Source organism: Saccopteryx bilineata, chromosome 2 (assembly GCF_036850765.1).
Source record: "Saccopteryx bilineata isolate mSacBil1 chromosome 2, mSacBil1_pri_phased_curated, whole genome shotgun sequence".
In the NCBI taxonomy this organism is placed as follows: Eukaryota; Metazoa; Chordata; class Mammalia; order Chiroptera; family Emballonuridae; genus Saccopteryx; species Saccopteryx bilineata.
The window spans coordinates 12,440,657-12,465,990 of record NC_089491.1 but is presented as its reverse complement, the minus strand read 5'-3'; the positions used below and the strand labels follow the sequence as shown (position 1 = coordinate 12,465,990).

Sequence of the window (25,334 nt, the reverse complement as noted above, 5' to 3'; positions counted from 1 at the left end):
TATCAGAATGAGCTGAGCCCTTCGACCTTGCTTTGTAAACCGGGACTGTAGCTCAGGAGTCTGTGAGTCGGCTCCTTCTCCTTCCTTACACCTTCATCTCACTAGGGGGAAAACCATAGAGCTTCTGAAAACAATTACTTCCGTAGGGAAGGTCTGTCCTTGGGGGATCACCATAGCCCTGCTGGGCAGGAAGAAACCCCAAGGGGATAAGTTTCATCATCTCAAGAAACTATCTTTCCTAACCTATCTTTTCGGTAATTATTGAGTGTTTGCTCTTCCTACAAATATCTTAACTCAACTGTACTAGCTGCGCAGCACGAGGCTTGATGGGACAGCAGCATGACAATTCTGTCCACTGCTGTGTTTGCATTCTGCTCTCCAGTGCCTTCCTCATTTCCTGCCCTCCCCCATTCGTTTCCTTTTGCTGGACTTCATCTAGCCATTTTGCTTATCTACTTTAGAGCTATTGTTCCCAGAATTCTTGATTTAAACAAGTTTTTGAACATAAAAGAAACAGCAGGAGGTGGAGCATCACATGCAAAAATCTGAGACTGTATGCAAACTGGACAGATTCTTGGTCTCATTGGCAAATAGAGTACTAATACCATATGGCTTATTGTGGAAATGGATGCAAATTGAATAAATACATAGTAGTATTTTCCACCATTGACCTGCACAGGAGAAACTCAGTCCTGTGCTAGAAAACCAATACATACTAATAATTGGTAAATATGATCAAAATTCAGTGGAAACAGAAAAGAGATTCTAACCAATCAAAATATAATCAATTTCCTTAAAAAAAAAAGTAATACAATTATTTTTGTTTGCAGTCCATCTATTTGACTTTCTAACAGCCCTCCTTTTGCTTTGGGGAATTGACTTCTTCCCCCTAATGGATATAGGCTGATAGTATTGTCAAATCCCCTTCCAGCCCAGAATTTAAGGTAGGAGATAGGCGGACTGAGAATGGTTGGATGCGATTCATTCCTAACAGTCTCACTCTAAGCAGACAGTCCTGAATTTTAGGCTATCTTTAATCCCCTCCACCTGACTCCTTCCACCTGTCTATACATGTACACCTCTACTTTAATTACTGAACTAATAAATAGATCTAGACATTGAATAACAACAGCTGCAAATATTAACAAAAAATGGAGCATAAATAGTTCTCCACAAATGGAAGAACACACCACCCCCTACGAAGAAATCTCCCCTTTCCAAAAGTCAAGCATGAATCTGATCAAGCTTCTACATTCAAACTCAAGCTTATGGAAAATACAAAGCACAGAGGGACATGTAGTGATACAATACAGTGACAAAACCAGACAAATCCAGACTGTAGGGAATTCCATAAGAAAAGTACACAATGTCTTCCATAAATAAACAGAGCTTATAAATGAAGAGAGCTAATAAACCAGCAAAGTTGTAGAATACAAGATCAATAAGAAAAATCAGCCATATGTATGTATATATATCTATATCATCTATATCTGTATCTATTTCTATATATATATTAGCAATGAATAATCTGCAAGGGCATTAAGAAAACAATTTGATCTACAGTAGCATCAAAAAAGAATAAAATACTGTGAACTAAATTTAACTAAACAGATGAAAGACTTGTTTGCCAAAAACTACTAAACATGACTGAAATTAAAGAATGCCTAGATAAATGGAAATATAGCCCAAGTAATGGATCGGAAAACTTAATATTGTTAAAATGGCAAGTTTCCACAGGTTGATCTACAGATTCACTACAATCTGTCAAAATCCCAATGGACTATTATGTGGCAAAGTATTTCATTTGAATTTTTCCTATATATTTTACTTGCAATTTTTAATTTAAAAATTATTTGAAATACATAAAATGAAATTCACACACATCAAAATAAGATGCTCACACTGTGAGAAGCCCATGGAACCTGGGCTAACATTTGGAGTAGCAGAATCATGGGCCTATCTCACACTCACTTCTGGACATATATTTGCTCACTGAATGGAACAGGTGAGAAATTGCCATCCCTGTTACCTAACCTGTTCTCTCCTGCTAACTTTATGATATAACACCAACACACTTCCCACAAGCAAGTATACCAAAATAAATGTAACTATAATTAATTTCACTGTGACTACTTCAGTTCAGAATATCACAATAATATTTTCATATTTCTTCAAAACTTGGAAATTAAACAACCAGACCTAGTGGTTCATTTATATCCCTCAGATAACTGAAAAATCAATGGTCAGAGGGAAGGGTCCCAGAGGCATGCTGATGAGGAAGCCCTGAGCACAAGTGCAGGAATGTAGAATGCTCACACTCTGCCAGAGCACCACATCAACAAGAGCTAAATTCAGAGTTTCATAAGAGTCCAGGTTGTCTCACCCTCCCATCTCTCCCAAACCAGCCATGCTCAAGTCTGCCCTCTTCTTTCCTCATCTAACCACTATGGCTGGCTAATCCACAGTCCACCTTCTCCCTTCCAACCAGACTGCAGAGTGCCTTCTTGACGTCCTTGTTGCAGAGGTTGTACACAAAAGGGTTGGCCAAAGGTGTGATGACAGTTACCATGTTCTGATTCTGAGACATCTGGGAAGGAGGTTGGAAGAAGACTCAAATGATGGTGCCATCATGGTGTATGATGCTTTTCATTTTTGTTGTATTTGGTTTGCTACTATTTTATTGAGAATTCTTGCATCTATGTTCATTAAAGATATTACCAATTCACCTTCATTTGTCTTTTGGGGCTGAAGTGAATTTCTTTCTTTTTTTTTTTTTAATTATGATGTCTTTTTTTTTAATTATGATGTCTTTTTTTTTTAATGGGGTGACATCAGTAAATCAGGATACATATATTCAAAGATAACATGTCCAGTTTACCTTGTCGTTCAATTATGTTGCATACCCATCACCCAAAGTCAGATTGTCCTCTGTCACCTTCTATCTAGTTCTCTTTGTGCCCCTCCCCCTACCCCCTCCCATCTCCCTCTCCCCCCTTCCCCCATAACCACCACACTCTTATCAATGTCTCTTGGTCTCACTTTTATGTCCCATCTACGTATGGAATAATGCAGTTCCTGGTTTTTTCTGATTTACTTATTTTACTTCGTATAATGTTATCAAGATCCCACCATTTTGCTGTAAATGATCCGATGTCATCCTTTCTTATGGCTGAGTAGTATTCCATAATGTATATGTGCCACATCTTCTTTATCCAGTCTTATATTGGCGGGCTTTTTGGTTGTTTCCATGTCCTGGCCACTGTGAACAATGCTGCAATGAACATGGGGCTGCATGTGTCTTTACATATCAATGTTTCTGAGTTTTTGGGGTATATACCCAGTAGAGGGATTGCTGGGTCATAAGTTAGTTCTATTTTCAGTTTTTTGAGGAACCACCATACTTTCTTCCATAATGGTTGTACTACTTCACATTCCCACCAACAGTAGATGAGGGTTCCTTTTTCTCCACAACCTCTCCAACATTTGCTATTACCTGTCTTGTTAATAATAGCTAATCTAACAGGTGTGAGGTAGAATCTCATTGCAGTTTTGATTTGCATTTCTCTAATAACTAAAGAAGATGAGCATCTTTTCATATATCTGTTGGCCATTTGTATTTCTTCCAGGGAGAAGTGTCTGTCCATATCCTCTTCCCATTTTTTTATTGGATTGCTTGTTTGTTTGTTGTTGAGTTTTATGAGTTCTTTGTATATTTTGGATATTAGGCTCTTATCTGAGCAGGTGTTTAAAAATATCATTTCCCATTTATTTGGCTGTCTGTTTATCTTGTTATCAGTTTCTCTTGCTGAGCAAAAACTTCCTAGTCTGATGTAGTCCCATTCATTAATTTTTGCCTTCACTTCTCTTGCCTTTGGAGTCAAATTCATAAAATGCTCTTTAAAGCCCAGGTCCATGAGTTTAGTACCTATGTCTTCTTCTATGTACTTTATTGTTTTATGTCTTATGTTTAGATCTTTGATCCATTTTGAGTTAATTTTAGTACAGGGGGAAAAACTGTAGTCCAGTTTCATTCTTTTGCATGTGGCTTTCCAGTTTTCCCAGCACCATTTGTTGAAGAGGCTTTCTTTTTTCCATTGTGTGTTGTTGGCCCCTTTATCAAAGATTATTTGACTATATATATGTGGTTTTATTTCTGGGCTTTCTATTCTGTTCCATTGGTCTGAGTGTCTATTTTTCTGCCAATACCATGCTGTTTTGATTGTCGTGGCCCTATAATAGAGTTTGAAGTCAGGTAGTGTAATGCCCCCAGCTTCATTCTTTTCCTTTAGGATTGCTTTGGCTATTTGGGGTTTTTTATACTTCCATATAAATCTGATGATTTTTGCTCCATTTCTTTAAAAAATGTCATTAAAAATATGGAACGCTTCACAAATTTGCGTGTCATCCTTGTGCAGAGGCCATGCGAATCTTCTCTGTATCGTTCCAATTTTAGTGTATGTGCTGCCAAAGCAAGCACAGAAATGAATTTCTTATAGATAATATATAGATGAGTCATGATTTGTTTTGTTTTTTAATCTATTCTGCCAATCTTTGTCTTTCAATTAAGAAGTTTCACCCATTTACATTTAAGATAACTGATACTAAGAAAAAAGGACCTGCCATTTTACTACTTGTATTTACATATCTTACATCTTTTTTTTGTTCCTAATTCTTCTATCACTTTCTTCTTTTATGTTTTTCTTTCTGGTATACGTTTTGATTCCTTCCTGTTTCCTCTTCCATATAGATGAAAATTGTAAGGTGAATTATTTTTTCTTAACTTTATTGGGGGATATTGGTTAATAAAGTTATATTGTTTTTAATTGTACAATTCTATAATATCATATATCACCTGTATATTGCATCCCAAGGCAAAACCCCTTCCATCACCATATATTTGGTGCCTTTACCCTTCATTATTCCTCCATTCCTCTCCCTCTGAAAATCATCATACTGTTGTCCGTATCCATGAATTTTTGTTTGTTTGCCTGTCTTGTTTGTTAATGTATTGTTTTTGGTTTTATATCCCATGTATAAGTGAAATTATGTGGTTAGCTTTTTTCATCTTAGTTCACTTAGCATGATATTCTCAAGTTCCATTCATATTGTCACAAATGACAATATTTCAATTTTCCTCATGTCTGAATAGTATTCCATTGTGTGTGTGTGTGTGTGTGTGTGTGTGTGTGTGTGTGTGTCACATCTTCTTTTTCAAATTATCATTTGACAGTTACTTAAGGTGTTTCTATGTCATGGTCAAATTCAATAATGCTGCAATGAACAAGGGGTGCATGTATCTTTGTGAATAAAGGTTTTCAAATTTGAGGGTACATACCCAGAAGAGAGGTTACTGGATCCTATGGTAACTCTATTTTTAACTTTTTGAGGAACCTCTATATTGTTTTCCATAATGGCTGTACCAGTATACATTCCCACCAGCAGTGAATGAGGGTTCCTTTTTCTCCACAGCCTTGCCATCACTTACTACTTGTCTTCTTGATAACGGCCATCTTAACAGGTGTGAAGTGCTACCTCATTGTAGTTTTTATTTGCATTTCCCAAATAGCTAGTGAAATTGAGCATAAGATGCATTATTCGAATGTAACATTGAGGAAAAAATGCTGTTAATCATTTGTGACATGCCATAGATTTAAATTCATCCCATGTACGAGATGTTAAAATATGGGATAATATGAGCCACAAATATCAGCTATCAAAAAAAATGCAATAGCTGGATCATAGAAAATATAGAATATAGTTTCTGGAACCAGGTCTGTATTTGAATTAGTGGCTCCAAAGAAAAGCAGCTCTGATGTGAAAAGCAAATGCCATCAAGTTTAATCTGGCAAAGAAAAAAGTAAGGCAACGTTTTGGTTCCATTCTTCAATTGAAAGCTGTTTCTTAACATAAAATTTTAATTTTGTCAGAGCAAATAGGAGAGGACTTTTGAAATAGAGGTTCAGGCTTTTGTTCGTTCAAGTTATATTTAACAGTTGCCCTGTTTTCCTAAGTCACTACACAAATGGAGACAATAAGTACACATATTATGAGGTAGGTGTGTGGTTTGCATGAAAAAAAGCTTATAAATCACTGAGGACATAAATGTTGTCTCACTTTAAGTGAAAATTATGTGATAATAAATGGAAATTGTGTTTAATGATAACATATGTTCTAAAGGAGCAGAGAACACATTCTCTTAGGTCATGAAAGAATGCTCTTTGTAGGAAGCTGCATTTGAGCCTGGAGACCCAGGTGAAGGTGGAAATATAAGTAAGTAAGGTGAGTGAACTGTAAGATGTGATCAGAAATCAGTAAATAACAGGAAATGGGCAATACATATTGCCAGGTCATGGTGAGACCTGATGTTTGAATTCTGTGTGCTTTCTTGAATTAAGAAGAGTAAAAGGCCTGACCAGGATGTGGTGCAGTAGATAGTGCATTGGACTGGAACACAGAGGACACAGGTTTGAGACCCCGAGGTAGCCAGCTTGAGCATAGGCTCATCAGGTTTGAGCCAAAGTCACTGGCTTGAGCAAGGGTCACTTGGTCTGCTGTAGCCTCACGGTCAAGGCACATATAAGAAAGCAGTCAATGAACAGTGCCGCAGTGAAGAATGGATGCTTCTCATCTCTCTCCATTCCTGTCTCTCTGTCCTTATCTGTCCCTCTCTCTGACTCTCTGTCTCTGTCACACACAAAAAAAAAAAGAAGAAGAAGAGTAAAAGATCTGAAGATGGTGGCTTCCCTCATTGTAATCTCAAGGAATGGGGATTGGTTAATAAAAAAAGGATGACCTGAGGTCAGGTTCAAAGATTATGACACTCCATTTTGTTAGAGAATTGAGTCATAAAACCAGCTACTAACCTAACAGATGTATCTAAACTTGGGAGGGGTGGAGGAGAAGTTACCCAGTGTTGGGTACTCTGAGTAGTTGTCCTTAAGAGAAATGGAGGCACTAGGGGAGGCCTAATCAAAGATTTACAGGTTCAAGGCAAAAACTGAACCCTGGTGTCCTGCCTGGAACTCTGTCCTCAGTGCTACATGTGATGACATCTCCCAGATAAACCCATAGAGAGGTTGGAAGAGCCAAGGACAAAACACCTACGCCAGGGTAGGCAGATGTTGCACTATTCCCTAAGTCAGGGAGAGGGGAGCAGGCCACCTAGAAAGGGAGAACACCTGTAATTCCTCGGGGTCCTTGGAGACAACCCTGCACTAAGTTAATAGATGTTTTTTTCTTACCCTCGATTTCATCAAACACCAGACTTACTGGCAGAGTCTCAGAGGCCACTCCCATGAGGGAGGGAGGGGATATACCCATTAACACCTGTGAAGAATGAGAGTCCAAGGAAGCAAGCATGTGGAGTCAAGAAGGATTAGGAGATTTTCACCAGGTACCTTTCCTGCATGCTCTCTCTTGACACCGTTTTGTCTTCTTTTGGCCTAATCATTCCACGGAGCATAAGTGAGGGGCATGGAATGAAGAGAATACATGAGGCAAGAGCTCAACGTCCTTTCCAGGTAAGAAATCGACTTTGAGAATGCCTTGTGAGAAGGTTCAGATAGATAGCTGATCTCAGAGAGCTAGCTGGTCCTTACCGGACACTAAGAGAACTAGTTAATGTTTATGCTAAGTTTTTATTTCTCTTCTTTTCTTTTCTTTCTTTTTTTTTATCTATATTCTCATCTTGACTCTCTTACTTTTTACTTTAATTTACTTTACTTTACTTTACTTTACTCCTGAGACCACTGACCTCAGGATATAAATTATCAGCAAAATATCAGAGACATATGGGAGAGAATTTTCTCACACAGTGCACTCCCTCTCTCCCACTTTCCCTTCCTCACACTCTTTCCCTAGAACTGTTTGCATTCAGTTCAATATTCTTTAAAGGACTTTTTTGCTTCCATTATAGATGATGTGGAAAGAAGTATCTTGACTTAAAAGAATGGCAATTCATTGACCACAAGCTAGGTAAGATAGGTATGTCATGGTTACCTGGATGTGGAAAAGCCACTGAAAATCCTTAATCATAGGCTGACCTGACCTGATTCAGAGCCTGCATCTGTGGTGACTATGATGTCACCGAAGAGTAAGCAGGAAGCTAAGAAAATCAAGCTCTCCATCCTAACTTTTCACTCTCTCTCTTTCTCCTTGCCCACATTCCCTCTCTCTCCCTTTGTCTCTTTAGATTTCTATCCCAAAGGTTAAAAAAATAAGTTAAAACACACTTTTGGAGGGTTGGGGAGGAGAGTTGGGGGAATGTAGTAAAAGGGACAAATATACAGTGACAGAAAATGATTTGACTTTGTATGATGGGCACAACAACACAACAGTTCGAATGCTATAGAAATGTTTACCTGAAACCTATGTACTCTTATTGATCAGTGTGACCCAATTAATTTAATTTTCTAAATAAAACTAAAAATGAACATTTTCAGCTCTAATCTTTCCATACTTGATAAGAAAAACCATTCTAATGAATTCTCTATTAATAAATGTTTAGTGTAAGGACAAGATAGAAAGATCATGTCCCAAATAACAAGAATCATTTGTTGGAGGTGTTGTTTATCTGTAGGTGCATATAAGTCCGTGGAAATGCTCAACCTGACAAGACTGCCCGAGTTCATCCTCTTGGGACTCTCCTCTCGCCCTGAGGACCAGAAGCCATTCTTTGTCCTCTTTCTCACCATATACCTGCTCACCTTGATGGGAAATCTGTTCATCATCTTGACTATCCGCTCTGATCCTCAACTCCAAAACCCCATGTATTTCTTCCTGAGCTTCTTGTCCTTTGCTGATATTTACTACACAACAGCTGTAGTCCCCAAGATGTTAACGAACTTCTTATCAGACACAAAGACCATTTCCTATGCTGAGTGTCTGACGCAGATGTATTTCTTCCTGGCCTTTGGAAACATGGACAGTTATCTCCTGGCCGCTATGGCCATTGACCGCTATGTAGCCATTTGTAACCCCTTCCACTACGTCACTGTTATGAACCACAGACGCTGCATGTTGCTACTGGTCTTCTCTGTAGTTTTCCCCTGCCTCCATTCCCTCCTACATGTTCTCCTGATGCATCGGCTCAGCTTTTGTGAATCAAATGTTATTCATCACTTTTTTTGTGATGTCAACCCTCTTCTGAAACTGACCTGTTCCTCTACCTCTGTTAATGAACTAGTGCTCATGACAGAAGGGCTGGCCTCTGTGGTCGCTCCACTCATCTGCATCATTATTTCTTACCTACAGATCCTCATTACTGTCCTCAGGATTCCCTCAGCTGCTGGAAAACGCAAAGCCTTGTCCACCTGCAGCTCCCACCTCACTGTGGTGACTCTGTTTTATGGGAGCATCATCTATGTCTATTTCCGGGGGCTGTCGAGCTACACAGTCAAGGACCAAATAGCAACAATCGTCTATACTGTATTGACATCCATGTTGAACCCATTTATCTATACTTTAAGAAACAAAGACATGAAACGGGGCTTAGGGAAACTGCGAGGCAGGATCAAGTCTGAAATGAATAGGCTTTTTCCTACAAAATCCAAAAAAATTCATAACCCTAATTGTAATGTATGGATTTGTGCAATTGCACACACAGAACCACCTGCATATTCAAGTGCACACATATTCACAAACAAACACATACCAGCAGCTGACTCAAGTCTTATAGGGAGAAATACCCTTTCCTCATTGTAGCAGTGCCCAGTGGCTTCCCACCCCGGGGTCTCTGTTACACAAGGACAGTTCCACTCCTGTCTTGCTACCAGTGCTATGATTATAAGCTCACCCCATAATATCTCTCCATTTCAGAAAATTATGTTTAATCCTTACATATTAATTTAGAACCTCACATATTTCTATCTTTGTATGAATGCAACTGTTTGTTTACTAAATTTCCAGAAAATTTTAGTACACATCTATAGAAAAATCTAAATATGTGCAGAGATGTTTTTCCATACCTAACCAATCAATTTTATTCAAAACCCTTAGAAATATCTTTGCCGGTGTGTGTGTGTGTGTGTGTGTGTGTGTGTGTGTGTGGCCTCCCTATCAGACTAAGAGCTTCCCAATGTAGTCTGTTCCCCCATCACACCTTGTTAGAACTACAATACCTCTTCTTAATTCTCCATACAGCTGGATACCCTGGGTCTGGGAGTCATTAGATTCCCAACACTGACATGGATCACCTGACTAATAGTGAGCCAGCTCTATGCCTCTACACACGTTTTGGTCTCTACTCTGCCTCCCTTCATTTGCTCAGGCTGCATTCATCACCTGACTCATCCTGGGGCTGCCTGCCTGTGTGCTCTTCTCTCTAGAGATGTTTGTGTTTCCATGTCTCTTCTCTGTCACTTTTTAAGAATGAAAGTTTTATTCCATGTAGTCAGAAATGCTTCCTATGACCACTAGATTAGAGATTTTAAAAATTTATGTATATTACTGGTAAGAAGCTTTATTTAGAATGCTTGATACAAAAGAGGCTTCAAATTACTTGGGAAATGAATTATATAGCAACGCAGTTTGATGAGTGACTGACTCTACCTTGTGTTATGAAGAAAAACAGCAGTTCAGTGTGATTTCTCTCTCTCTCCTGGTGATTTTAACACATGGAAATGACTAAATCAAAGGAATTAATCTCTGGTAGTACTTCAGACAAGAAATAAATGGATGACATTAAAGTTTTTAAGTGACAGAATGAGGAGTCTTTAAACTCTTGATTTTGTCTTAATTGTCCCTAACCTCAGGTGAGACAAAGTCTGTATGAGTATTACTCAATTTCATTCCTTTATTACATGTTTTATCAATTAATTTTCACATCTATGCCTACTCTTATCATTTAATAAAGACCTCCTGAAATGCTGATGTGAAAACATCTTGTCTTTACCTCTGGGCTGAATGAAGGAGGAATAAAGATTGATTACAGTGTCTGCTATGGGCATGGGAGCAAAAAGTACTAGTAAATATAACAAGTGAATTTGTACAGTCACCATAAGCCTCCAAAATTGAGTAGCTACTGAATAAAAAGTTGTTAAAAGAAATGATTTTGCCATGCAGAAATCATACTTTATTTCTATAACTTCATTTCTACAATTTAATTTTAGTTTTGGTTTTATTATGGGTACAAAGGCTGAACTTCTTACAGCTCTCCTGGAGTCATGTAGGCCTGGTCATGCATCCTAGCTCCTGAAACAAAGTTTTCCATACCTTAATCACTAAGTCTATCAACTTTAACTACTGCCAAGTTTTTAAACTCAAGTATTCCCCTATCACAGGTAATATTTTTAAAAAATATATTCTATCACATTTGGTTGAATCTGAAGATACAGAACCCATGGATACAGGGAACCAACTGTACTTTTTAGCATATATTTTTAATAAATTTAAAGATGCCAATACATGTACACAAGGTTATCATGGTAATGAAAAGGTAACTAGCACAAATCAATCATCCAACATTCTGACCAGTGGAAATTAATGTTATCATTTTTTTCTTTGTTTTTATTTATTTTATTTTTAAATATTATTTAGAAAATTAACTTTAACAGGGTGACATTGATAATAAGAGTACATAGGTTTCAGGTGAACATTTCTATAGCATTTGAACTGCTGATTATGTTGCCTATCCATCACCCAACATCAAATCATTTTCCGTCACCTAATATTTGTCCCTCTTTATACTCTTCCACCATCCTCCTCACCCCTGCCCATTCAATTACGTCCGCTTCCACCTCCCCCACAATCCCTTCATTCCAGTAATCACTTCACTTTTATCTATGTACATAAGTTTCAGTTTTATATCCCACCTATGTGTGAAATTATACAGGTTTTAGCTTTTTCTGATTTACTTCTTTCATTCAGTATAATGTTCTCAAGGTCTGTCCATGTTGTCATGAATGTCATTATGTCGCTATTTATTATGGTTGAGTAGGATTCCATTGTACATATGTACTACTACATCTTTTTTATCCAGTCCTCTACTGAGGAACACTTTGGTTGATTCCATGTCTTGGTCACTGTGAATAATACTGCAATGAACACAAGGCTGTATGTGTCTTTATGTACCAATGTTTTTGAGTTTTGGGAGTAGATACCCAGTAGAGGGATTGCTGGGTCATATGGTAATTCTATTCTTAATTTTTTGAGGAACCACCATACTTTCTTCCATAATGGTTGTACTAATTGGCATTCCCATCAGCTGTGAATGAGGGTTCCTTTTTCTCCACAGCCTCTCCAACACTTGCTATTATCTGTCTTGTTGATAATAGCCAATAAAACTGGTGAGAGGTGGTATCTTACTGTGTTTTAATACTCATTTCTTGAATAGCTAGTGAAGATGAACATCTTTTCATATATCTGTTGGCCCTCTGTATGTCCTCTTGGGAGAAGTGTCTGTTCAGGTCCTCTCCCCATTTTTTAATTGGATTGTTTGCTTGTTTGTTGCTGAGCTTTGTGAGTTCTTTATATATTCTGGATACTAACCCCTTATCAGAGCTGTTGTTTGCTAATATCTCTCATTTAGTCAGCTATTTGTTTATTGCCAGTTTCTTTTGCTGTGGAGAAGCTTTGTAGTTTCATATAGTCCCATTCATTTATTTTTGCCTTTACTTCTTTTGCCTTTGGAGTCAAATTCATAAATTGTTCTCTACGGCCAAGGTCCATGAGGTTAGTATTTGTTTTCTTCTGTGTAATTTCTAGTTTCAGGTCTTATATTTAAGTTTTTGATCCATTTTGAATTAATTTTTCTGCAGGGGGACAAACTGTAGTCAAGTTTCATTCTTTTCAATGTGATTTCTAATTTTCCCAGCACCATTTACTGATGAGGCTTTCTTTTATCCATTGAGTGCTTTTTTGGCTCCTAGGTTGCAGATGATTTGTCCTTATATAGGCGCTTTTATTTCTGTGCTCTCAATTCCATTCCATTGGTCAGTATGTCTGTTTTTCTGCCAATACCATGCTGTTTTGATTATAGTGGCTCTATAGTATAATTTGAAATCAGGTAGTGTGATACCTCCGGCTTCATTCTTTTTCCTCAGGATTGGTTTGGCTATTTGGAGTTTTTTATGGTTCCACACAAACCTGGTAAATTTTTTTGCTATTTCTTTAAAAAATGACATTGGGATTTTGATAACTATTGCATTAAATTTGCATATTGCTTTGGGTAAAATGGCCATTTTCTCTACGTTGATTTTTCAAATCCATGAATGGAAATATTTTCCATTTCACTGTGTCTTTTTCAATTTCTTTCCATAATGTTTTGTAGTTTTCAGTATACAGGTGCTTCACATCCTTTGTTAAATTTATTTCTCAGCATTTTATTTGTTTTGTTGCAATTGTAAAGGGAATTGGTTTTTTGAGTCAATTTTCAGAAGTTTCATTGTTTTCATGTAGAAAAGCAGTAGAATTCTGTATATTGATTTTGTATCCTGCAACTTTACTGTATTGGTTTCTTGTTTTTAATAGTTTTTGGTGGAATCTTTGGGGTTTTCTATATACAGGATCATGTCATCTGCAAAAAGTGATACCTTTACTTCTTTTTTTTATATCAATGCTTTTTATATCTTTCTCTTGCCTGGTTATTCTGGTTAAAACCTCCAGAACTATGTTGAATAAGAGTGCAGAGAGTGCATAGCCTTGTCTCATTCTGATTTTAGAGGAAAAGCCTTCATTTTTTTCACCATTATAATGTTATTAGCTGATGTTTTGTTATATATGGCCTTTTATTATGTTGGGGTATGTTCCTTCTATTCTGATTTTATTGAGTGTTTTAAACATAAAGTGATGTTGTATCTTATCTAATGCCTTTTCTGAATCTATTGATAGAATCATGTGATTTTTGTTCTTTGTTAATGTGGTGTATTATGTTGATAGATTTCTGTATGTTGAACCATCCTTGTTCTCTTGGAATAAATCCCACTTGATCATGATGTATGATTTTTTTTAATGTGGTGTTGTATTTGATTAGCTAATATTTTGTTTAGGGTTTCTGCATCTATATTCACTAGAGGTATTGGTTTGCAGATTTCTTTTTTGTGTTGTCCTTGCCAAGTTTTGATATGAGGGTTATGTGGGCCTCATAAAATGTGTTGAGAAGTACTGCTTCTTCTGCTATTTTGGGAAGATTTTCAGAAGGATAGGTACCAAATCTTCTTTGAATGTTTGGTAGAATTTACTGGGGTAACCATCTGGTTCTGGACTTTTGTTTTGGGGCAGGGTTTTGATGGTTGTTTCTATTTCCTCTCTGCTTAAAGGTCTGTTTAGGTTTTCCACTTCTTTGTGGTTCAGTCTAAGAAGACTCTATAGTTTTAGAAATTTATCCACTTCCTCTAGGTTGTTGAATTTGATGGCATATAATCTTTCATAATATTCTACTATGATCTTTTGTATATCTATAATGTCTGTGATAAGTTCTCCTCTTTTATGAGTCCTTCCTGTGTTTTCCTTAGTGAGTCTAGCCAGTGGTTTGTTGATTTTACTGATCTTATCAAAGAACCATTTCTTTGTTGTATTAATATTTTCTATAATTTTTTCTCCCTTTCATTTAGTTCTGCTCTAATTTTTACTATTTCTTTTCTCCTGCTGACTTTGGGTTGCCTTTCCTCTTCTTTTTCTAGTGCCTTAAGCTGTGATGCTAGGTTGTTTATTTGGGATCTCTCGTGTTTTGGGATATAAACCTCTAATGATATAAACTTCCCTCTTATTACTGCTTTTGCTGCATCCCAAAGATTTTGATATGTCATGTTATCATTGTCATTTGTCTGTATATATCTTTTGATTTCTTTTATTTCTTCTTTGACCCAGTTAGTTTTTAGAAGTATGTTGTTTAATTTCCACATTTTTGTGGGTTTCTTTATTTCCTTTTTAAGATTGAATTCTAATTTCAATGCCTTACAATGAGAAAATATGCTGGTTATAATTTCAATCTTCCTAATTTTGTTGATGTTAGTATTGTGGCCCAACATATGGTCTATCCTTGAGAATGTTTCATGCACAATAGAGAAGAATGTATAATCTGACATTTTGGGTTGAATGTCCTATAAATCTCTATTACATCCATTTGGTCAAGAGTGTTATGTAAGGCCGATATTTTTTTATTGAATTTCTGTTTGGATTATCTATCTAAAGCTGTCCATGGTATGTTGAAATCTCCAAGTATGATTGTGTTTTGTCTGTTATTTTTAGTTCAGTTAGTAGATGTCTTATATATTTTAATGCTCTCTGGTTCACTGCATATATATTAGGAAGTGTTATGTCTTCTTGATACAATGTTCCCTTTATCATTATGAAATGTTCATCTTTGTCTCTGGTTACCTTTGTTGTCTTGAAGTCAGCATTGTCAGATATGAGTATGGCTACACCTCTTCTTTTTTAGATATTATTTGCTTGGAGAATCATCTTCCAACTGTTCACTTTGAAACTACTTTTGTCCTTGCAACTTAGATGTGTCTCTAGAAGGCAGTGTATGGTTGGGATTTCCTTTTTAATCCAATTTGCTGCTCTGTGCCTCTTTATTGCTGAGCTCAGCCCATTTACATTCAGAGGAATTATTGACACCTGAGGATTTTCTATAGCCTTTTTCTGTTTTGTTTTCTAATAGCTCTATGCCTTATTTGGTTCTTCTCTCTTTTGTTTCTGTCAGTTGATTTGTTTGGTGGTATTCTAAACCTCTTTCCACTGTTTCTTCTCTTTTAAGCTGTGTGCTTCAGCAGTGGTTTTTTCATGTGTGGTTACTTCTAGGTTAAGAGGAAAATGTTCATATGTACATGAGTCCTTTGTCATATGAGTGCTTCTGCACTCCATCCTTCTTTGCTACTGCAGATCTTTACCCTCTTTCCTTTTATGTTATTGTTGTCACAGACTATACTTGTTTTTATTGTGACTTTGTTAAACCGTTTACTTGTAGTTTTGATTTGTTTTGTTCTTCATATCTGGTCAAATAACCCCCTTGAGTATGTCCTCCAGTGGTGGTGTCTTCTGGTGATAAATTCCCTCAGCTTCTGTATGTCTGTAGAAGTTTTTATTTCTTCTTCATATTTGAAGAATAACTTTGATGGATATAGTGTTTCTGGCTGCTAACACCTCTCTTTCAGTGCACTGAATGTTTGAGTGCACAAGCCATTCTCTTCTGGCTTGTAGAGTTTCTGCTGAGAAGTCTGATGATAACCTAATGGGATTTCCTTTGTATGTTATGGTCTTCATTATCCTATATGCCTTGAGGATTCTTTGTCATTGATTTTTGAGAATTTTATTATGATGTACCTTAGAGTAGGTCTGTTAGGTTGTGGTAACTTGACATTCTATTTGCTTCTTAGATTTGATGATCTAACTCTTTGCATAGGTTGGGAATTCTCATAAATTATGTATTTGAATAGGCTCTCCATTCCCTTCTTCCTCTCTTCTTCTTCTGATATACCCATTACTCTTATATTGCTCTTTCTGATGGAGTCAGATAATCCATGTAGAGCGTGCTCATTTTTTAAATTTGTGAATTTCTCTCCTTTTCTCTCCATATAGCACCTCTAATTGCCTGTCTTTGATTTCACTGATTCTTTCCTCTATCTGGCTTGCTTGATTAGTTAAAATTGCTATCTCAGTCTTCAATTCACTTATTGAATTCTTCATATCTGTTTTTAAAGTTTCAATCTCCTTGGTGAGGTATTAGTTTTGTTCATTAATTTGTTTTCTGAACTCATTAAGTTGCCTATTAGTGCCTTCTTGCATTGGAGTATTTTCTTTTTTTTTTTTCTTTTTTTCTTTTTTTTGTATTTTTCTGAAGTTGGAAATGGGGAGGCAGTCAGACAGACTCCCACATGCACCTGACCAGGATCCACCTGGCATGCCCACCAGGGGGCGATGCTATGCCCATCTGGGGCGTTGCTCTGTTGCAACCAGAGCCATTCTAGCACCTGAGGCAGTGGCCATAGAGCCATCCTCAGTGCCCAGGCCAACTTTGCTCCAATGGAGCCTTGGCTGCAGGAGGGGAAGAGAGAGACAAAGAGGAAGGAGAGGGGGAGGGGTGGAGAAGCAGATGGGCACTTCTCCTGTGTGCCCTGGTTGGGAATCGAACCCGGGACTCCTGCACGCCAGGCTGACGCTCTACCACTGAGCCAACCAGCCAGGGGCATTTGAGTATTTTCAAAACTAAACTTTTGAATTATCTATCATTTAACTCCAAGGCTTTCAAGCGATTGATGTATTTTTCTGGAGATTTTTATTTTCTTTTTGAAATATGTGACTTTCTTCTGTAGCCATGGTATTAAATTTCTTCTTCCTTGATGGCATTCGAGAGTGCTGTTGTTAAGAGTCTTAACAGAAAAACATCTAAAAAGCTGTAAAATGTTTTAAAAATACAATAAAAAATATAAAAATTTTAAAATCATGACAAGAAGAAAAACCACAGGAAAGAAGATCAAAACAAAAATCAAGATAAATCCTTCAAAAACAAATTAAGAATAAAAATATAAAAATGAAAAAGATGAAATTCAAAAATAAAAAAAGAAATAAGAAGAATAGAAGAAAAAACGAATAAAGGAAGAGAAAAAAAAGAAATTTTGATTTTGAGAGGTTTCTTCCAGTAGGTGTCACTATATTATAATCTTTAGCTCTGTGAAGTTCCTGGGCTGTCCTCTGAGATGTTGCTGTGGCAATTATGTAGGCAGTGCTGCAGTCGTATTGGTGGGTGGGGTGTGTTGTGAGGGCTAAATGGCTATAATAATGGCAATCTCAGATTTCTGTGTTCTCTTGTCCACATCTCAACAGACCTGGAGACCAGAGGTGGAGCACCTCTATCCTTCAGGAAAGAGAACAGTTTTGGAGAGCTAACTGTGGGGTTTCTCTCTGCCCCTCTCTGTACCATGAGGTGAAGGAGGCAGGATGAGGGAGGATGGGTACCACACTTTAGTTTTCTCTGTCTCTGCTAGTGCAGGCTGCAGGCAGACCATGGGAACATGGCCATGACTCTGTGCTCTGACCACATTGATTTATCTTCGCCCTCTACCCCTCTGTCTCACCACTCCTCCTGGTAGAGGGAGAACCATTCACTATGAGTTTTGCTCTCTGTACCCCTAAGATAAAATCCAGAACTTCCCTCCTCCCTGTAGTCCAGCAGAGCAAAAAAAAAAAAAAAGTCACTCCAGGTTTGTCTCCTCTCCTTTCCAAAGCCCATCGCAATAGTGTTTTATTTTCCCCCAACCCTTTACACCTCATCCCACCTATAGTCCATTCAGTGCATGTAGATCATTCAGGTGTGCCAGAAAGCCCAGCTGGATTTCATTTACTGCATTAAAGTTGTTCAATTTGTTAAAATTTCAAGGTGAAAGATCAAGAGTATCTCTTACACCACCATTACTCTGACATTCAATCTCAAATTTTTTAGTTTAGGAAGAGTGATATTTTTCTTTGATCCGAAGTCACTCCTCTGGCAATGTCAATATTATGAAGAGTAGTCTTTTAAAATGGTGCTGAATTGGTTCTGAATCCTTGCAGGGCAGCTAAGAGAACGCAGCTGAATGCCACTCTTTTGAATGTCAGTACTGCAACAGCCTCGAGAAACAGTTAGGCAATCCAGAAGCCTGGGGAGGCTGCCAATGATCTAATTTTAATGATGAGGAAACTGAAGTTAAAAGAGATGAAGTAACTTACACAAAGTCACCAGGAGGTGAGTGGTAAACAGAATTCAAACTGAGAATTTACTAAGTATAAAGCAGAAGTGCCTACCCAAACACCATGGGTAGAAGTGGGAGCTGTCTGAATCTATATCTTAACCTGTGTGAGGATATCACCAAGGGAAGCCATGACCTTCCCCACAGCCCCCTCTTGGTTCCTCGGCTATTAAACAATTTTGAACCAGATGAGCAAATGCTCTTCTGATCATGAGATTGACATTTTTGCTCTCCAGGTAAAGCATATTTCTCTGACAGATGGTTCAATAGGTGCCTTGGTAGTCTGATTCTCCCACCAGGGGCAGTGTTGAGATCAGCTGTGGCCATGATTATGTTGAGACTGACATGATGTGCCAGAAGACAACAGGCTTAATTCCTAATCAACAATTTACAAGAAGCCAAACTTTTGCTCCTGGATTCTATTAAATGAGTCCGTAAGGGCTGCCCTGAGTAGTTAATTATCATCAAAATAAAGCAGCCAAACTTTTACCCCTAGATTCTATTAAATGAGTCCTTAAGGGCTGCCCTGAGTAGTTAATTATCATCAAAGTAAAGCAGACTAGAAGTTCTCCAGCAAGAGCTCTCCAGAGTCTTGTTAAGAAAGCTGAAATTGGACCACATCCCCTTAAGAGAGCTACTCAGAGACAGTGGCTCAGTAACTTTTCCACCCAGATGTCATGTGGAAGATCTCCTCATTTGTCCCCTGAGTTAGCCTCAAGGGACCACATTTTGCTTCAGTTATAGAAAGAGGAAAGAAAATGCCATAACTCAGAGGCTTTGCTTTCTCTCATCTGAGTTCAACTTTCCAATGGCAGCATTAGAGATAGCTACTGAGTAACCAGTTTTAAGGGAAGATGATTTTTTATATTAAATTTATTAGGATGACATCACTTGACAAGATTACAAAGGTTTCAAGTGTACATTTCTATGACACATGATCTGTATATTGCATTGTGTGCCCACCACCCAAAGTCAAATCATCTTCCACCACCATATATTTGACACCCTTTACCTGTTACTTGCCACTCACTCACTTTCCTTTTAGTAACCAACATACTGTTGTCTGTGTCAGTTTTTGTTTGTTTGTTTTTCTGGATTGTTCCTTTGTTGCTTTCAGTTTTATATCCCACATAGAAGTGAAATAATATGGTTCTTGACTTTTTCCATCTAACTTATTTCACTTAGCACAATAGTCTCAAGTTCCATTCATATTGTTACAAATGGCACTATTTCATTTTTTCTCATGTCTGAATAGTATTCCATTGTATATATGTAACACTTCTTTATCAAATCATCTACTGAAGGATAAATCATTTCTTTCTATGTCAAGGTCACTTTAGATAATGCGGCAATGAACAAGGGGTGCATGTATCTTTGTGAATAAATCTTTACAAATGTGGGAGTAGATACCCAGAGGAAGGGTTCTGGGTCCTTTGGTAACTCTATACGTAATTTTTTGAGTAACCTCCATACTGTCTTCCATAATGGCTGTACCAGTTTACCTTCCCACCAGCAGTGAATGAGGGTTCCTTTTGCTCCACAAACTCTCCAACACTTGTTATTACCTGTATTGATGAGAACAACCATTCTAACAGGTGTGAAGTGGTATCTCATTGTAGTTTTGATTTGTATTTACCAAATAGCTAGTGAATTTGAGCATAATATGCATTATTCTAAAGTAACATTGAGGGAAAATAATGCTGTTAATCATTTGTGACATGCCATAGATGTAAATTCATCCCATGTAAGAGACGTTAAAATGTGGGATAGTATGAGTCTTGGATATTGGCTATCAAGAAAATATGATAAGGCCTGACCTGTGGTGGCGCAGTGGATAAAGCATCGACCTGGAAACGCTGAGGTCACCGGTTTGAAACCCTGGGTTTGTCTGGTCAAGGCACATATGGGAGTTGATGCTTCCAGCTCCTCCCCCCTGTCTCTCTCCCTCTCTCTCTGTCTCTCTCTCTCCCTCTCTCTCTCTTCTCTAAAATGAATAAATAAAATAAAAAAAGAAAATATGATAAGCATAACCTATGGTGGCACAGTAGATAAAGCCTCGACCAGGAATGCTGAGGTCACCAGTTTGAAACTCTAGCTTGCATGGTAAAGAATCATATGGGAGATGATGGTTTCTCCTACATCCCAACCCCCCCCCTCTTTCTCTCCCGTCCAACTTTCTAAAGTGAATAAAAGAAATAAAATTTTAAATTAAAAAGAAGAAAATACAATAGCTGAATAAAAGAAAACATAATTTCTGGAATCAGGCCTGCATTTGAACTAGTGTTCCAAAGAAAAGTAGCCTTGATGCTAAAAGCATATGCCTTGAAGTTTAATCTGGCAAAGAAAAAAGTAAGAAAAAATTTTGAGTCTCCAATGGTCATTTCAAAGCTGTTACCTAACAAAATTTTAATTTTATCAGAGCAAACCAGAGAGGCCTTTTGGCATGGAAATTCAACAACATGGTTTGGCTACAAACAGCCTTTGGTTCAAGTTATGTTTAATAGTTTCCATGTTTTCCTAAGACACTGTAAAAATGGAGACAATAAGTACACATGTTATGAGGTTGTTGTGTGGTTTACATGAAAAAAGCATATAAATCACAGAGGACATAAATGTGTGAGTCTCCCTTTAATAAAAGATTATTTGACAATGAATGGGATTACTATTTAATGACAATGTATGTCCTAAGGGAGCAGAGAACACATTCTCTAAGGTCATCAAAGAATGCTCTTTATAGGAAGCTGCATTTGAGCCTGGAGACCCAAGTAAAGGAAGAAATATAAGTAAGTGAGGTGAGTGAATTGTAAGATGTGATCAGAAATCAGGAAGTGACAGGAAGTGGGCAATTAGAGTTAGCAGGTTACGGTGGGACCTGATATAAGAATTCTGTGAGCTTTCATAAATTAAGAAGAGTTAAAGATTTAAAGATGGTGGCTTGCTCTCATTGTAATCTCAAAAATGGTGGTTGACTAACAAAGACAGAATGACATAAGGTTGGGTTCAAAGGCTATGACACTCTCTTTTGTTAGAGAATCCAGTCATAAAGCCATAGCTACTAACCTAACAGATGTTTTGGAAGGGGTGGAGGAGAAGTTACCCAGTGTTGGAGTACTCTCAGTAGTTGTCCTTAAGAGAAATAAAGGTACTAGGGGAGGCCTAATCCAAACTTTATAGATTCAAGGATAAAACTGAACCCTGGTCTTCTGCCTGGAACTCTGTCCTCAGTGCTACATGGGATAACATCACTTAGCTAAGCACTCCCCCCACCAATGGTTGGAAGTTATAAACAGACCATTGTTATCTATGCTCAACATCTACGCCAGGGTAAGCAGATGTTGCACTATTCCCTAAGTCAGGGAGAGGGGAACAGGCCACCTGGAAAGGGAGAACACCTATAATTCCTCTGGGTCCTTGGAGACAACCCTGCGCTAAGTTAATAAATGTATTTTTCTTACCCTTGATTTCATCAAACACCAGACTTACTGGCAGAGTCTCAGAGGCCACTCCCATGAGGGAGGGAGGGATATGCCCATTAACATCTGTGAAGAATGAGAGTCCAAGGAAGCAAGCATGTGGAGTCAAGAAGGATTAGGAGATTTTCCCAGGTACCTTTCCTGCATGCTCTCTTGACAGTTTGTCTTCTTTTGGCCTAATCATTCCATGGAGCATAAGTGAAGGGCGTGGAATGAAGAGAATACATGAGGCAAGAGCTCAACGTCCTTTCCAGGTAAGAAATCGACTTTGAGAATTCCTTGTGAGAAGGTTCAGATAGATAGCTGATCTCAGAGAGCTAGCTGGTCCTCACCAGACACTAACTAAGAGAGCTAACTATATCCATGCTACGTGTTGATATCCGTTTTGGGGTTTTTTGTGTTGTTTCTTTTTTTTTTTTTTTCATCTATACTCTAGACCTAAACTGTGTTTTACTTTAGTTTACTCCTGAGGTACAGTCCCATGACCTCAGGACATAAAATATTGTTCAAAAAGCAAGGACATATGAAAGAGAATTTTCTCACACACGGGTACTCCCTCTCTCCCACTTTCCCTCCCTCCACCTTTCTTTCCATAGAACTGTTTGCATTCCATTCAATATCTTTAAGTGACTTTTTTGCTTCCATTATAGATGATGTAGAAAGAAGAATCTTGACTTAGAAAGATGGTTATTCATCGACCACAAGCTAGGTTAGGTAAGATGGCTATGTCATGGATTACTTGGATGTGAGTAGCCACTGAAAATCCTTCCTCAGAAGCTGACTAGAACCTGATTCAGAGCCTGCATGTGTAGTGACTGATATCCGCCCAGAGTAAGTAGGAAGAAAAGAAAATCAAGCTCTCCATCCTAATTATACTCTCTTGCTCTCTCGCTCTCTCTCTCTCTCTCTTTCTCCCTTTTCCTTCCATACCTCTCTCTCCTTTTCTCTCTTTAGATTTTTATCTCAAAATTTAAAAAAAATAATTTAAAACACATTTCTTGGGGGTTGCAGAGAATGGGTTGGGGGAGATTAATAAAGAGGAACAAATATACAGTGACAGAAAACTATCTGACTTTGGGTGATGGGCACACAACACAATCAACAGTTCAAATGCTGTAGAAATGCTTACCTAAAACCGAAGTACTATTACTGATGAATGTGACTCCATTAAATTTAATTTTAAAAATAAAATTTTTAAAAATATTTCAGATCTAATCTGTCCATATTGGGGAATAAAAAACATTTGAGTAAATACTCTATTATTAACTGTTTAATGTAAGGACAAAATAAAAGAATGTACATCCCAGATAACAAGAATCCTTTGCTGGGAGTGTTATTTATCTATAGGTGTGTATAAGTCCATGGAAATGCTCAACCTGACAAAACAACCCGAATTGATCCTCTTGGGACTCTCCTCTTGCCCTGAGGACCAGAAGCCACTCTTTGTCCTCTTTCTTTTCATATACCTGCTCACCTTGATGGGAAATCTGCTCATCATCTTAGCTATCTGCTCTGATCCTCAACTACAAAACCATGGGTGGAGCGCAGAGCACATTCCTAACAGCTGTGGCTGATGCAATGCTGTGAGAACACTCCAGCACCTGAAATCCTCCTACACATTCCCAGAAAGGGAGCTCGCCCGCTATAAGAAAGTGACTCAGCACCAACCACACAGCTCCCTGATTTTTTCAGCCATTGGCTATGAAGGACACACTGTAACATCCTATTGGCTGAATCCATGTATATAAGCTAGTTTACTTCCTGAATAAAGTGGATCTGCGTCACTGAACCTGGTTCCTGGAATTGGGTCTTTGTGTCTCCATCATCCTCACCCCCAGCAGGACTTCTCCACACAAAACCCCATGTATTTCTTCCTGAGCTTCTTGTCCTTTGTTGATATTTGCTATACAACAGTTGTAGTCCCCAAGATGTTAACGAACTTCTTATCAGACACAAAGACCATTTCCTATGCTGAGTGTCTGACGCAGATGTATTTCTTCCTGGCCTTTGGAAACATGGACAGTTATCTCCTGGCAGCTGTGGCCACTGACCGCTACGTAGCCATTTGTAACCCCTTCCACTACGTCACTGTTATGAACCACAGATGCTGCATGTTGCTACTGGTCTTCTCTGTAGCTTTCCCCTGTCTCCACTCCCTCATACATGTTCTCCTGATGCATCAGCTCATCTTTGTGACTCAAATGTTATTCATCACTTTTTTTGTGATGTCAACCCTCTTCTGAAACTGGCCTGTTCCTCTACCTCTGTTAATGAACTAGTGCTCATGACAGAAGGGCTGGCCTCTGTGGTCGCTCCACTCATCTGCATCATTATTTCTTACCTACAGATCCTCATTACTGTCCTCAGGATTCCCTCAGCTGCTGGAAAACGCAAAGCCTTGTCCACTTGCAGCTCCCACCTCACTGTGGTGACTCTGTTTTATGGGAGCATCATCTATGTCTATTTCCGGGGGCTGTCGAGCTATACAGTCAAGAAGCAAATAGCAACAATCATCTACACTGTATTGACATTCATGTTAAACCCATTTATCTATACTTTAAGAAACAAAGACATGAAACGAAGCTTAGGGAAACTGCAAGGCAGGATCAAGTCTGAAATGAATAGGTTCTCTCCTACAAAATCCAACAGAATTCATAAACCCTAATTGCAAAGTATGCATGTGTGCATTTGCACACATATAACTGCATGTGCACTCACGTGTATACACACACACACACACATACACACCAGCACCTGATGCAAGTCTTTGGGGGAAAAATACCCTTTCCTCATTGTAGCTGTGCCCAGTGGTTTCCCACCCTGTGGTCTGTTACACAAGGACAGTTCCACTCATGTCTTGTTACCTGTGCTGTGATTGTAAGCTCACTCCATATCTCTCCATTTCAGAAAATTCTGTTCATTCCTTACATATTTATTTGGAACCTCACATATTTTCATCTATTTATAAATACAACTCTGTTTGGTTACTAAATTTCAAAAAAAAATTTGTACACAACTATAAAAAAATCTAAATATGTGCAGAGATGTTTTTGCATACCTAACCAATCGATTTTATTCAAAACCCTTAGAAATATCTTTGCCGGTGTGTGTGTGTGTATGTGTGTGTGTGTGTGCATGTGTAGTCTTCCTATCAGACTAGGAGCTTCCCAATGTAGACTCTTTTCCATCACAACAT

At 38.1% G+C, this 25,334-nt stretch overlaps 2 protein-coding genes and 1 non-coding gene across 3 annotated transcripts; 2 read left to right on the top strand and 1 right to left on the bottom strand.

Annotated features, from left to right (window-relative positions):
• Nucleotides 1-4,370: 4,370 nt before the first annotated feature.
• Nucleotides 4,371-4,477, bottom strand: LOC136327872 (U6 spliceosomal RNA). Its single transcript, XR_010729932.1, has one exon. It is a non-coding gene; the product is annotated as a U6 spliceosomal RNA (small nuclear RNA).
• A 4,121-nt stretch (nucleotides 4,478-8,598) lies between these two features.
• On the top strand, nucleotides 8,599-9,702 carry LOC136322147 (olfactory receptor 1L3-like). The gene has a single exon (XM_066254301.1). The coding sequence runs from the start codon at nucleotides 8,599-8,601 to the stop codon at nucleotides 9,700-9,702; it is 1,104 nt and encodes a 367-aa protein (XP_066110398.1).
• Nucleotides 9,703-23,499: 13,797 nt separating this feature from the next.
• LOC136322737 (olfactory receptor 1L3-like) lies at nucleotides 23,500-24,803 on the top strand. The gene is given in 3 exon segments (XM_066254641.1): nucleotides 23,500-23,663; nucleotides 23,991-24,325; nucleotides 24,328-24,803. Coding segments are annotated over 3 exon segments (975 nt in total).
• Nucleotides 24,804-25,334: the final 531 nt, after the last annotated feature.